This window comes from Diadema antillarum, unplaced genomic scaffold (genome assembly GCF_040938485.1).
Source record: "Diadema antillarum isolate AM-2024a unplaced genomic scaffold, OU_Dant_1.0 seq00001286_RagTag, whole genome shotgun sequence".
NCBI lineage: Eukaryota > Metazoa > Echinodermata > Echinoidea > Diadematoida > Diadematidae > Diadema > Diadema antillarum.
Window position 1 is genome coordinate 175,413 of NW_027272065.1, and position 12,817 is coordinate 188,229.

Genomic DNA, 12,817 nt, shown 5'->3' on the forward strand with positions numbered 1-12,817 from the left:
AGACCAATCCTCCCAGAGTGCAGCCCAAGAGAGGGAGAGACAAGTTGAAATGTTATAACTGCTTGCAGAAAGGCCACACAAAGCAGGAATGTACGAAGGATATTGTGTGTTTCAACTGTATGAAGGAGGGGCATGCAAGTAAGGACTGCCCAACGAAGAAGCAGGAAGCAAGCTCCGCGCCAGAAGCATCTACCAGTGCACCTGATACACCAGTGCACCCAGGAGCTAACCGAGGGAGTGTAGTGGCTGGTGAAACTTCATTTCAACCTGATTTGGTGGATCGATTAGTTGCCAGAAGCCCATGCTGTATGATAGCAATTGGAGGTGTGCAAGTGGGATGTGTCGTCGATACAGGTGCCGAGGCATCCATTATTCCTGCTTCGCTCTATCATGAGGAGTTGAAGAGTAAGCTCGGAGAGCTGCAGGATACGGCAGGGCTCTTTTTGAATGTCGTAGGAGTCGGAGGTATCGAGATACCAGTCCAGGGATACGTGGAGGTACCTGTGGAGATCAAAGGACGAGAGCTAACTGGAAGCTTTCTGGTAGTGGCAGACCGGGCGTGTGCAGTGAAGCATACCAAGTACCCAATCCTGCTGGGCTGCAACATCCTGAGACACATCACCGACCCATCCATCTTCGGTGAGATGAAGACGGCAGTTGGTGGTCCTGTAAGAGAGGCAAAGGGTCCTGACGTTCATGTGAGCTCCATTAAGATTCATCCGGTGAGTGACGAAGTTCTTCCTCCCTTCACAGTAAGGCGCGTTATCTGCAACTGGAGTGCAAAGGATAGGAGCATGCTTCCCAGTGATGTTGTGGTGCATCCTACGTCCAGTATGGTCAAAACAGAGGTGAAAGCTTTCGAGGGACTACATCGCCTAGAGTCTGGCTCCCCTCTTGATGTACTGCTGGCGAATGAAACTGGTGAAGAAGTTCAACTCACGCGAAACACTACAGTAGCTGAGGCATCAGTAGGAACGATGAAGCCGGAAGTCGTGCTAGGAGTGCAAGACGAAAAAATCGTGGTGTCACTATGCGAAGTGGTGCAGGAGGATGCCAACTGTGGTGCTGCAAAACGTGAGGATGCTACCAAAATAGCAGTTGAGGTTGCAGAGCTACCCCCAGGCGTGAAGTTAGAAGGGCTGTCAAAGGAGACAGAGGCGAAAGTTGCCAAGCTGCTTGACAAACATGCTGCAGTGTTTTCAGCTGGAACATTTGATCTGGGAGAGTGTAATGTCGTCCCACATGAGATTCAGATGAGGGATGGGCCTGCAATCAGACTCCCATACAGACGCATACCTCCCGCTCTGATGTCTGAAGTCAAAAAGATGCTCCAGGAGATGCTCGAGCAAGGAATTATTCGTCCATCCAAGAGTCCCTATGCAAGTCCTGTTGTACTCGTTAAGAAGAAAGATGGGTCAGTTAGACTGTGCATAGATTACAGGAAAGTCAATGAGCGTACAGTGAAAGATTCGTTTCCCTTGCCCCGTATTGAGGAGACTTTGGAGGCACTGAGAGAGGCGAGATACTTCTCAACAATGGATCTTGCGCACGGATATTTTCAGGTGGTGATGGACCCAGCATCCGTGGATAAGACGGCGTTTCGAGTTCCCTGGGGGCTATACGAGTTCACTCGTATGCCACAAGGACTGACAAACAGTCCCAGCACATTTCAGCGGACGATGGAATATATCCTGGGTGATTTGAATTTGAGTCAGCTCATTCTGTACTTGGATGACATTCTTGTATTTTCCCCCACGGTTGAGGAGCATATTCAGAGGTTGGATGTAGTCTTATCTAGGCTGGCGGCAAATGGACTGAAAGTGAAGGGGAAGAAATGTCAATTCTTCCGTCAACAAGTGGAGTACTTGGGACATGTGGTTTCCAGTAACGGAGTACAGGTGGACCCTGGGAAAGTAGAAAAGGTCAAGACCTGGCCACGACCACAGAATGGGAGAGAAGTCAGCTCGTTCCTCGGATTGGCTTCATACTATCGGCGCTTTATTCGAGGTTTCTCACAGATCGCTGGTCCCTTGCATCAAGTTGCCCTGAAGGGGAAAGGAAACAAAGCAGCATTTCATTGGGGCAAGGAACAAGAGGATGCTTTTGTTGAGTTGAAGTCATTGCTGACCGAGTCACCCGTACTGGCCTATCCCAAGTTTGACCAGGACTTTGTACTTGAAGTGGACGCTTCCATGCGAGGGTTAGGAGCCTGTCTGCTTCAGAGGGGGGATGATGGACAACTTCACCCTATAGCTTACGCTAGCAGATGTCTTCGTGGCTCAGAGAAGAACTACACTGACATAAGCAGCTTCAAGATTGAGCTGTTAGCCCTGAAATGGGCTGTAACGGAGAAGTTTGGACCGTATCTCATGGGTGCCCATTGTGAAGTCCTGACAGATAACAACCCCTTAGCTCATTTATCCACAGCCAAGTTGGGAGCTACAGAGCTCAGGTGGGCTGCTCAGCTAGCACCTTTTGACATTGACATTAAGTACAGGACAGGCAAGAGTAACAGGTGCGCGGATGCCCTCAGCAGGCGACCAGATGACATGACAAGCGAAATGGTAGCTACGATGGTGGATGAGGCAACCAGCTCCTCAGCACTACCCAGAGATGAGTTGCAGTCGCAGTGCCCTACGGCCGTGCAAGTATGTCGAGGGGAGATAGATGATCAGCCAAGATTAGGTGTACTGCCTTCATACAATCATGACCAGCTGGCAGCGATGCAAAAGGATGATGAGGCGCTCGGAGTAGTGTGGCGGTTGTGGGAGAGAAAGTGGAGGCCAGGAGAGGAGTTGGATATTCAGGAGAGCCAACAGAGTCAGGGATGGCTGAGGGAGTGGGCCAACTACAAGGAGTACAGAGGTGTACTATACAGGGAAGTAAATGACCCCATTTCTGGACCCATTCAGCAGCTACTCATTCCAGAAGCACTACGAGAGACTATGCTGGAAATGACACACGATAAATGGGGCCATCAAGGGGTTGACCGCACCCTCCGTTTGCTGAGAGAGAGATGCTACTGGCCTGGCATAAGTCAGTACACTAGGGAGTACATCAGGAGATGTTTCAGATGTGTTTCATCCAAGACTCCTACACCTACAGTGCGACCTCCTCTACGTCACCTGCTAGCTTTCCGCCCTCAAGAGATACTGGCCATAGATTTTTTGAAGTTAGATCGAGGGAAAGGAGGGTTCGAAGATGTGCTTGTGTTCACAGATGTATTCAGTAAATATGCGCAAGCTGTGCCATGTCGTGATCAGTCAGCTTTGACGGTGGCCAAGGTGTTGAGGGACCAGTGGATCGCACATTATGGGGTACCAGCCAGGATTCACTCCGATCAGGGCAGGTCATTTGAGGGTGACGTCATTAGAGAACTGTGCAAGCTCTATGGAATCGCAAAGTCCCACACTACAGCTTATCATCCGGCTGGAAATGGCCAGTGTGAGAGATTGAACAAGACTTTGTGTGCACTGATCAGGTCGCTAGATCCCAAAGAACGCAGGAAATGGCCCGAACTTATGCAGCACATACTCTTCGTGTACAATTCAACACCACACAAGGTGACTAGAGAGACGCCATATTTCCTGATGTTTGGCAGGAAGCCATCGTTGCCTATCGATCACATGTTGAATCGCTCGATGAGTAACTGGAACGAGAATCATCTTGCGACGCAAGAAAAGCTCATACAGAAAGCTCACCGCATTGTGTCAGATCGACTCAGAGAGGCAGCTGAGAAGGAAGAAAGAAGGCACAACCAACATACTTCTGCTGCTCCATTGGAGGTTGGAGATCGAGTGCTCAGAAAGAGAAATGCTTTCACTGGGAGGCACAAGTTACAAGACAAGTTCTTTGAAATGTCTCATGTAGTCGTTGATAAGAATGAGGAGAATGACGTGTACAAAGTACGGCCCGCCATGGGAGGAGAAGCTAAGTGGGTTAATCGTCGACAACTTGTGCAGGATCCCCGTGCAGAAGAGAACCCATTGTGTAATGTGTTACCAGAAGCCTTGCCGAGTAACGATAGTGCAAATGGAAATGGCGAGGAGCACGGCCATGACAATCATCGCAGCATTCACGAGCACAATGACTCCAGTGACACTGAAGATGACTGCAGTGAGGATGACGATGATCATTGGAATTTGGAATGGAGATACAATGGTCTGCCTGATAATGAAGAACCGTCGGGAATGGTTGAAGAGAGGCCGGTACCAAGACGATCAAGTAGATCGACGAAGGGAGTGCACCATAACCCAGAGCATTGGCCGAGGTCATCGATCAGTAGGCCGTCTCACTGAGTATTGAAGCTTGTTCCATGTAACAAGCGGGGAAGAAATACTTGTAGCAAACCCTGAGATGTAAGTGTATTTTGCACTTCAAATGGTAAAAGTGATAAATTTCAGGGAGGAATATGTTCTGTTGCTTCCATGTCGTGAAGTGGGATGCACTTCCCTCATTTTGTACATAGAGTCAGGATACATGGTATCAGTGGAGTTGATAGTGATTTATCTCCGAGGTATGAGTTTTAGGAGTTGAGATACATCATCTCATTTTCAGCTCATTCTCAGGTCATATAGACGATGAATGGCTCATTGTTATGTTTGCATGAAGTATTTACAGGACTTAGAACCCTTTTTACATACAAGTGGTTGTATGCAAATTGTCCTAGATTGAATGTATACAGGATAAGGTATACATGAGGCCTTTTTTTATAACAGTAGTGGTGTACTGATTATCACAGGTTGAATGTGTACAGGTTGTATACATGAAGAATTCCAGGTATACCAGTTGTGTATACAGGTTATTACAGGTATTCTATAGAAGTTATTCCTTGTATACATGAAGATTTGAAGCGCTTCACATTGTGTATCTTAATTCAAGGTATATAATTACCACATGCATAGATGTCGATACACTGATATCTATGTGGTTTGATAGTTTGGATATAAGGAGCAGATGGATGTACCATGATAGGCTTGTTTGTGGTTGCAGGTCTCAATAATCTGACTTTTGGATTATAAATGCACACAGGATTTGCATGTGTACAGTTTGTTTATCCTGCACATTTAGTGTACTTTTATAAGCTGTGCACTAACTGTCATGGAGGTGGTTTTGTGTAGGCAGTGGTGGAATTTCATTTGGATTTCAAAGGTGCCGTTCCAATGTTGGTATGGATAATTCAGTGACTTACCAGTATATGGGAGAATAGTTTAAAGGTGTTTGTATGCTTTCTATTCTTACCAGAATGAATGTTATGGAACAATCGAGACGAATGTTCCCCAAGCGGGGAAGATGTCAGAGGACAGAATTTTGTGATGAGAAAGTGTATTATATTGCACAGGCTCGGTTTGCCTATAGGGTTTATTACAGAGTGCCACACAGGGAAACAAACACTCTGTTGTTTTTGGAGAGAGATAAGGACTAGCCAGTGGCAGCATACAGTTGCCATGGGAATGCCATCCCATGCTACTAATTCCCCAGCTAGTTTCACTTCACCACTTTGGGGCATGTGTACTTGCACGTGTTACAAAATATAGTTCTGTTTGGTGATTAATGTTGAGGGTTAGATATGCTATGGGAGAGAAAAGAATGAGCATGTGCTTTGTAAATTATAGTTAAGGTTATTCAGAATATGAAAATAATAACCAGGAATATGATTTTTACTGGAAGGAGGAGTGATATTTTGGTGAGTGATCAGTCACAGAAAGTGTTGAGCCAAACAGTTCCGGTGGTCTGGGGATTGCACCGTGCTCTGCAGAGAAGGGGAGAGGCAATCACAGGTCACGTGGAGGAAATCTGCTGTAAGTAGGCTTGTATTTCGTTTTTGAATGATATTTTTGTTGGGTACATGATTTATGTATGCATTATGCTTACTGTTTGTGAAGTTTAAAAGTAATGTGAATGCATATTACGGCTTTATAGAGTAGATGAAATGTTGAGGTGAACGGAGTCATTGTCCTCTTAGCCATTGACCCTGTGTGTTAGCTGCACACAGAGTACACAGCAGTGCACTCAGCCACACGCTTTGCATAGAGTAGTGGGAGTGAAGTTGCGTGATTTACACCATGCGATGGAGTTTGTAAAGTGGGAGAATATTGGTTTGCATGAATGGAAGTTGTAGTAATCATTATTATTGGCTCATTTAAATGTCATGTTTATATGATTAGAGTATGTATGGTACATCAGACTTTCACGAATGTGAGCAAGTTAGCTAGAGCACATGTAGGTGCCAGACAACACGTGAGGTTGGCATGAATGCACATCCTTCAGAAGTTATCGTGCGGATGGAAAACATTTGACTTAGGGGGCGCTCTCATGTAAACAATGAATTAAAGATGGCCGCGCCCATGGTATCGGTATGTGTATGAAACTGCCCACCTGTTGAGGCACTATCCAGTTGGAAGCATACTTGCTTATTTACCATTTAATCTTAGAACCATGTTGTATGAGATGACATACAGCGGTGTGAATGCTATGGTTTGAAAATCACCATGATAAGGACCATTCGTGTGTGTATGTTTCTTTTATTTAGGATAATTTCCGCTGTGTATCAGCAGTGAGGAGACAGCTTATCGCACGAGGCTGATAGCTGTTGTGACCTGTTCAGAAGACAAGTGACGTTTGACTTTGGGTATAAATATGTTTCAATTTCCTTACACATTTATGCAAGTTCATGGAGTGGAACATGTTGTCCATTATTACAATTTGTTGTTGACTATGCAAGTTGCATTTAAGCTTACTAGTCAGTAATAATGTGGGTTCCAGTATATTGAAACCAAGTAGGTTTTATTGAGAGAATGAGGTGACTCTATAATGATTTGATAACGGTTAACATCTGTAGGAGGAGAATAAGTTTGTTTTATGTTTTCATACACAAATTATTAGTATGACATAATGCTAGTATGTGATGTGTAACTTGTCAGACTAGAAGTTTTGGTATGGATTATGCTAAACAAGGCTACTGAAGAAATGAAAGCAGTTGATAATGTTTTGGAAGTGATACAGCTGTAGTTCAACTTTTCATTTCATTTGAAGGAGTTGATATGCATTTGACACTGATGATGCAACATAAAGCAGTTATGGTGTACGATTCAGCGGTATTGTAAACCATGATGGGAATTATTATAGATCACTGATAGTGAGGAAGAGCTATGCATATTGAGTTACAGTTTTAATTACAGTCTTACAGTAACTCTCGTGGACTGAGATAAACAACTGAGAGTTTTTGTGATTGTGTTAGAACCAAGTGTAACAAGCTAACGCATTGCTGATGTTATCATGGCATATACGAAGTGTGTTATGATGTTGGTTTTTTCTCTGCTTGTTCTTTGCAGGGTTTCTTGTTTGTTTTATTACTTCGGTAATAAACGTGCATATTACTGCAGGTCAACTGGTACGCTCATTTATTTGAGTACTCTCGGGTATCTAAACCAACCCACCCCCCTAGGGCACATAACAGCCCCCATCCCCCGACAGAAAGAAAGGATATTTCTCATTTGATTGTGAATTCAAATATTGACGAATATGGCTTGTAAGTCTTGATTCGCAAAATAATAAGCTAATGAAATATAGGGGAATTTTGGTATTTCATAATCATAACATATTGATGTGTATTTTCTTTTCACATCTAAAAAAAAAAAAATGTCTCGATGTCATGAACACTGGAAAGGATTGCTGACAGCTTTGACCCAGAATTCTGACTCACTCGGATATGTTTTGCAGCTTCATGCTTCTGAGCCGCAGCCACAAGCTGGTGGTAAAAGGACAACGCCTTCTGATGGCGCTCTTCTCTCGCCTCTAGCTGAAAATGATTAAAAAGAAAAGTCAAACGTTTTAAATCTACAAGAAAAACACAGATTTATTCATGATAGCTTCCATGCCTAGAGTTAATAGATATTGAAATTGTCAAAAATGTCAAAATGAAATTAAATGTCTACTGAAGCAGGACAATGAAACCAAATTGAAAAGCAATAATCTGTTCTAAATGATCAAGTCAAAGACTTTTGCACCACTTCTTAGGTAAACATCCATATAGCACTGATGCAGAAGAAAATACATGGAAGATAATCACCAATTGATTTATCATCAGAAATATCACGCATTACATGCAAGCATCTATTCACGAGTTAATTATTTCCATCCTAAAGCTGTGCTATGAAGTAACTTTTAGTCTCTTGAATCAGAATAAGCATGAGAAAAGTTTCAATCAGTATCCTAAGCTGCAAATCAACTGACCTCCTTCCTGATGAACTGGAGCTTGAGGTGGAGCTTGCCAGTCACCTGACTACTGATGACCCTGGCGTGACCTCGCTGGAGGCGGAACCAGTCCTCAGTGATGGTGGCAGCCTCGATCTTTTCCAGGGGAATGATGACCTGGCCTAGGAAGTCATCCGTACACTTACTGATGCCATGCCTCATGTGACGGAAGATACTATATTCAAAGGATGGGGGGGGGGGGGGGAACACAGGTCACACATACCCTTTGCATGTCAACAAACTAGGCAGTAACTTTTCAGACAATTGATCCTATGACCATTCAGTTGGAGGCAAATTTCATTTCATCTTCATGTTGGCATAATAACATATTGCTCAATCTTCAGGTTGTTTATGGGTCATCACATTTAACACCATCATTAAAGGAGATTAAATGACACTTGAGAAAGGAAGAAAGAATGGCTGAAATATAAGAGCCAATGGAACTTATCAGGAGCAATCATGAAATGATTGTCAACATGATAAATGTAAATTTTTAGAATATCTTCTGATTTAGATTTATATCCTACAATGTCCATGTTGGTTGACATTGGTGACATATTATATTCTATCTCTTATAACCATGGGGAAATACACAGGTATCACAAAGCATTCATCATAATGCCTTGTAATACTTTCCAATCTCATAGGTATATTACACAGTCATATTCACAGATTCTTATACATCATTTCAAACATTCACAAAATTTAACATCAATCTTCACAGATACTTCCAAAGTGGATGTATAATTCCTCTTACTTCTTGATGCCAGCTATTTTGTGGTCTGAATCCAGACTCTTGCAGGCGTCCCAAAGGGTCGTCTCTTCATCCAAGTCCCACATGGTGATTCGTAGCTCTCCATCGAGTCGATTCAGCTCTCTGTTCTCAAAATAAAGCCACCATATTCAACATAATTTATACTATCATAGCCATATAAAAGTGTTCTTCATTTACTTCATTACGCATAATCATTCAGGGGGTGGTGGTGGGTGCCTATCCCTTGGATTAAGAACAGAGTAATCAACGAATCCAGATTAAAACCCTGAATCTTAAAGTTTACACAGTAGATAACAGGCATATACAAGACTGGTTGTTACCACACAATGTTGAATTAGATAATGTTTTCCACAATGAGAAATTTTCTAAAAATTATTGAAACTATAAGTTACCAAATGAAGGCTACAAAGAGATTAAATCAATTCCATGAAACTGGTGAAGTTCGTCTGTGTTCAAGCTCCTTTATTTAAATACTTTAAAACTACATACCAAAGACTCTGAGACTACATGTTGCTGGACCAACAAACACAGATATGTTGTAAAACCAGAATTTTTTTGTGTGAGTATGAAACTTTCATGAATATTGCAAGGAGCCAAGATTTGCGAAAGTAAAACACACATAAAAGATTGAATCCCAGTGGCAATCTGCAAAAGTTTCATGCCGCAGAAAAAGGCAGTTGGCTCCAATTCGTGAAGGTTTCATGATGTGTTTTTTTTTCCTACACGATGCATTGAATGCCAATGGCAATTTGCAAAAGTTTCATCCTATAAAAAAGGCTATTGGCTCCAATTTTTGAAAGTTTCATGCTGGGTTTTTTTTTCTACACAATGTATTAAATGCCAGCAGCAATTTGCAAAAGTTTCATCCCGCACAAAAGGCAGTCAGCTCAAACTCGCAAAAGTACCATGCTGCACATGTTTCTGGTTTTACAGCAGAACTGGCGAAGCTATTCTTTATTCTAGTCTCCTCTGTACATAGACTTAAAAGCTACATATTTTCAATGCAAGAAAAGAGAGAGAGAGAGAGATATTGATCAAGAATTTTCCACTGACATGTCAAAGGTCTCACTCCACACTGGATGCAAAGTCTCCTTCTGGCAAGATGTCCTATAGAGGGCTCCCTCCTCCAAAGCGTTGTTATGAGGGAGACTGGGGCTGAAGCCGGAGTCGGAAACCTTGTGTGTCTTCAGGGAGCTGTCTGTTGGCACGGCTAGGTGTAAGTCCTGCTGCAGGACCTGGTTCTTGCTGTTTCCTTCAGGGAGTGAACATACAAGAGAGACAGGGTGAACATAAACACTGACTATAGAAGGAACAACAAGAGATAAATCCACATAAAAAACACACACAGATGTATAATCGCTAAAATCTGTCATCTACTACTCAAAATTTTAGAGCTCTACTAGGTATAGACAGGGATTGTGCCTTCAGAGTACTGTAACCATGAATGATGAAAAAACTTATTACCACCATAATCATTTCTATCATTATCATCATCATCATCATCATGGCCATCATCAGTATCGTCATCATCATTATAATCATCAAGCATAATTATCATCATCATCATCCTCAGCATCATCATCTTATTAATCATCATCATCGGTAGATTGAGACAAACCAAACTCAAATGTTCCAGCGACTTCCTCCGCCTGTCCTAATTACGTTTGAAGCTGCAGTTGCGGGTGATGTTCCGTGCTGCAGGCTGTGGTGGCTTCATCATCATCATCATCATCATCATCATCATCATCATCATCATCATCATCATCATCATCATCATCATTATCATCATCAACATAATCATCAAGCATCATCATCATCCTCAACAGCATTTTAACTGTCATCATCATCAGTAGATCGAGACTAACCAAGCCCTAAGTGTTCCAACGACTTTCTCCGCCGATCCTTGCGGTTGAAGCTGCGGTTGCGGGTGATGTTCCGCTGCAGGCTGTGTACGTGGCTTGCCTCCGGCAGCGAAGTCTGGGGCGACAGGTGTTTGTTGCTGTTGCCCTTATCTGCCCCCTGGGGGCCGGTGGTGGTCATGGCGGGCAGGGTGTTGGCATGCTGCAGCTGCTGGGCGGGGTCCTTGATGAGGGGTTCATAGCTGCTGCTCCGGCTGTGTTGAGGCTGCACCTGTAGGTGGTGCTGACCCTGGGAGGGGCTGCCCACCCGCTTGTTGCACAGGGTCAGCAGGCAGTAAGGGTCACTCTTCCCTGGGTGGGGAGAGGAAAAGTAAAAAGTTGTGCTCAATACAGAAAGGTTGCTATAACACTTTTTTCACGAATGAGTCAAATGTGAACAAATTTCATACACAAACCAATGAGCAGGTACTATATAACTTGGCATGCAGAAGGTTAAATATTTCACATTTCTTTCATTCACATGGGCCAGGGCAAGACTAGATCACCAAGAGTTCACGGTAAAACCAGAAAGTTTCGTGCAATGAAAATTTCTGGTTTTACAGTAAACAAGCAGACTATGCAGACATGCAACTGAATAATGCCTTCAAATTACAACTGTCTGAAAAGGATAGGAAAAGAATTTACAAGGAATATGACATCATACACTTTACTGCATAATCCCTTCGCACACTCACATATGAAAGCTACAAAACTTTCATAGAATGTTCATCCTCTGCTTTGTAACATTTACATCCATCTAAAAAACTGGCTTTTATCTTTCATGAGCAGACATAAATCATAAATTGGCAAACATGCATTCATGCAGACAAAATGCACACAAAAAATGAAAAAAAAATAACCCTCATCAACATTACTCCTCGATTCAAACAGATTACTACTGTCAATATTGGAGTATGTTGGCTCCTAAAATGAGTGTGAATCAAATGGCCACAAAAAAAAAGAAAAAAGAAAGAAAGAAAAAAAAAGACAGAACATAACAAACGACCCTACTGCTATAAATCAAACGTGGTAAACAGAGAGCATGTACAGGCATGTTATTTGAACTTCTTCCAAGACAGTTCTTACACTCTTGTATTGCAACAGAGAGAGAGAGAGGGAGATCTGAGATAAGTTTGATTTCCATATCCCCTTGGCGTAGCTTCCATTGTGGTTCCATTTGCACTGTGGCAAATCCCCGCCCCAAAATATTGACACATCGATAGCATTGGTAAAGACAGGACGCTGGCTTGGATCGAGCCCTGTGCAAACACTCGTAGGAGCTGGTCATGTGCTGAGAAAAGTATACACGCTGCAGCCGAATGCCCATCATAAAGTTATCTTTATGGTCACACGGCACACAGTTTGGGAGAACAATGTCTATTAATCTATACGTGCCCGCCATGGGATGGCAACTGATGCAGACAAGTTTGGACAAAGAACACACAATGATCTATGATTCAGACAAACAAATGTCTGGTGCAATTCTGGACAGAGATGTCAACTTCACCATTTTGCCTCCTCTCAACAAACCACTTTTAAAGTGTTACTAGAAAGACATTTTAGTGCAGTAAAGACAAAAAAAAAGTTTATAGATATGTGTTTTAATATCTCATCAATACATTCCCACTTAAAAATAAAAACTGCTCTAATGTATAATTTCAACATTATATGCTCTTAGCTTTGAGCAGTTTTGTGTTCACTTTGCTTTCTTTCTACAAAAAACCTCCTCTTCAGTCCATAAAGTCAAGGCTAATAAGAAAGTAATGAAGAGGAAAACTGTCCCTTACAATAATCTGGATTGAGGGGGGAAAAAGTATTTTTAATGCAATTGTGTTTGTAGACAGCATTTCACTTCATGAAATCCCTGTTAGAGGGTTAGAGTCATTGT

General features: G+C 42.7%; 1 protein-coding gene across 1 annotated transcript in view; it reads right to left on the bottom strand.

The window, feature by feature from the left end:
- Positions 1–12,817, bottom strand: part of LOC139707941 (uncharacterized) — a 73,819-nt gene that overhangs the window by 22,381 nt on the left and 38,621 nt on the right. Inside the window, exons 6-14 of the mRNA XM_071619937.1 lie at positions 10,897–11,241; positions 10,085–10,283; positions 9,014–9,133; positions 8,236–8,431; positions 7,706–7,801; positions 5,722–5,752; positions 2,703–2,848; positions 2,017–2,045; positions 585–822 (exon numbers count right to left, since the gene is read on the bottom strand). Of these exons, the coding sequence (XP_071476038.1) occupies positions 585–822; positions 2,017–2,045; positions 2,703–2,848; positions 5,722–5,752; positions 7,706–7,801; positions 8,236–8,431; positions 9,014–9,133; positions 10,085–10,283; positions 10,897–11,241 (1,400 nt within the window). The remainder of the gene's footprint in view (positions 1–584; positions 823–2,016; positions 2,046–2,702; positions 2,849–5,721; positions 5,753–7,705; positions 7,802–8,235; positions 8,432–9,013; positions 9,134–10,084; positions 10,284–10,896; positions 11,242–12,817) is intronic.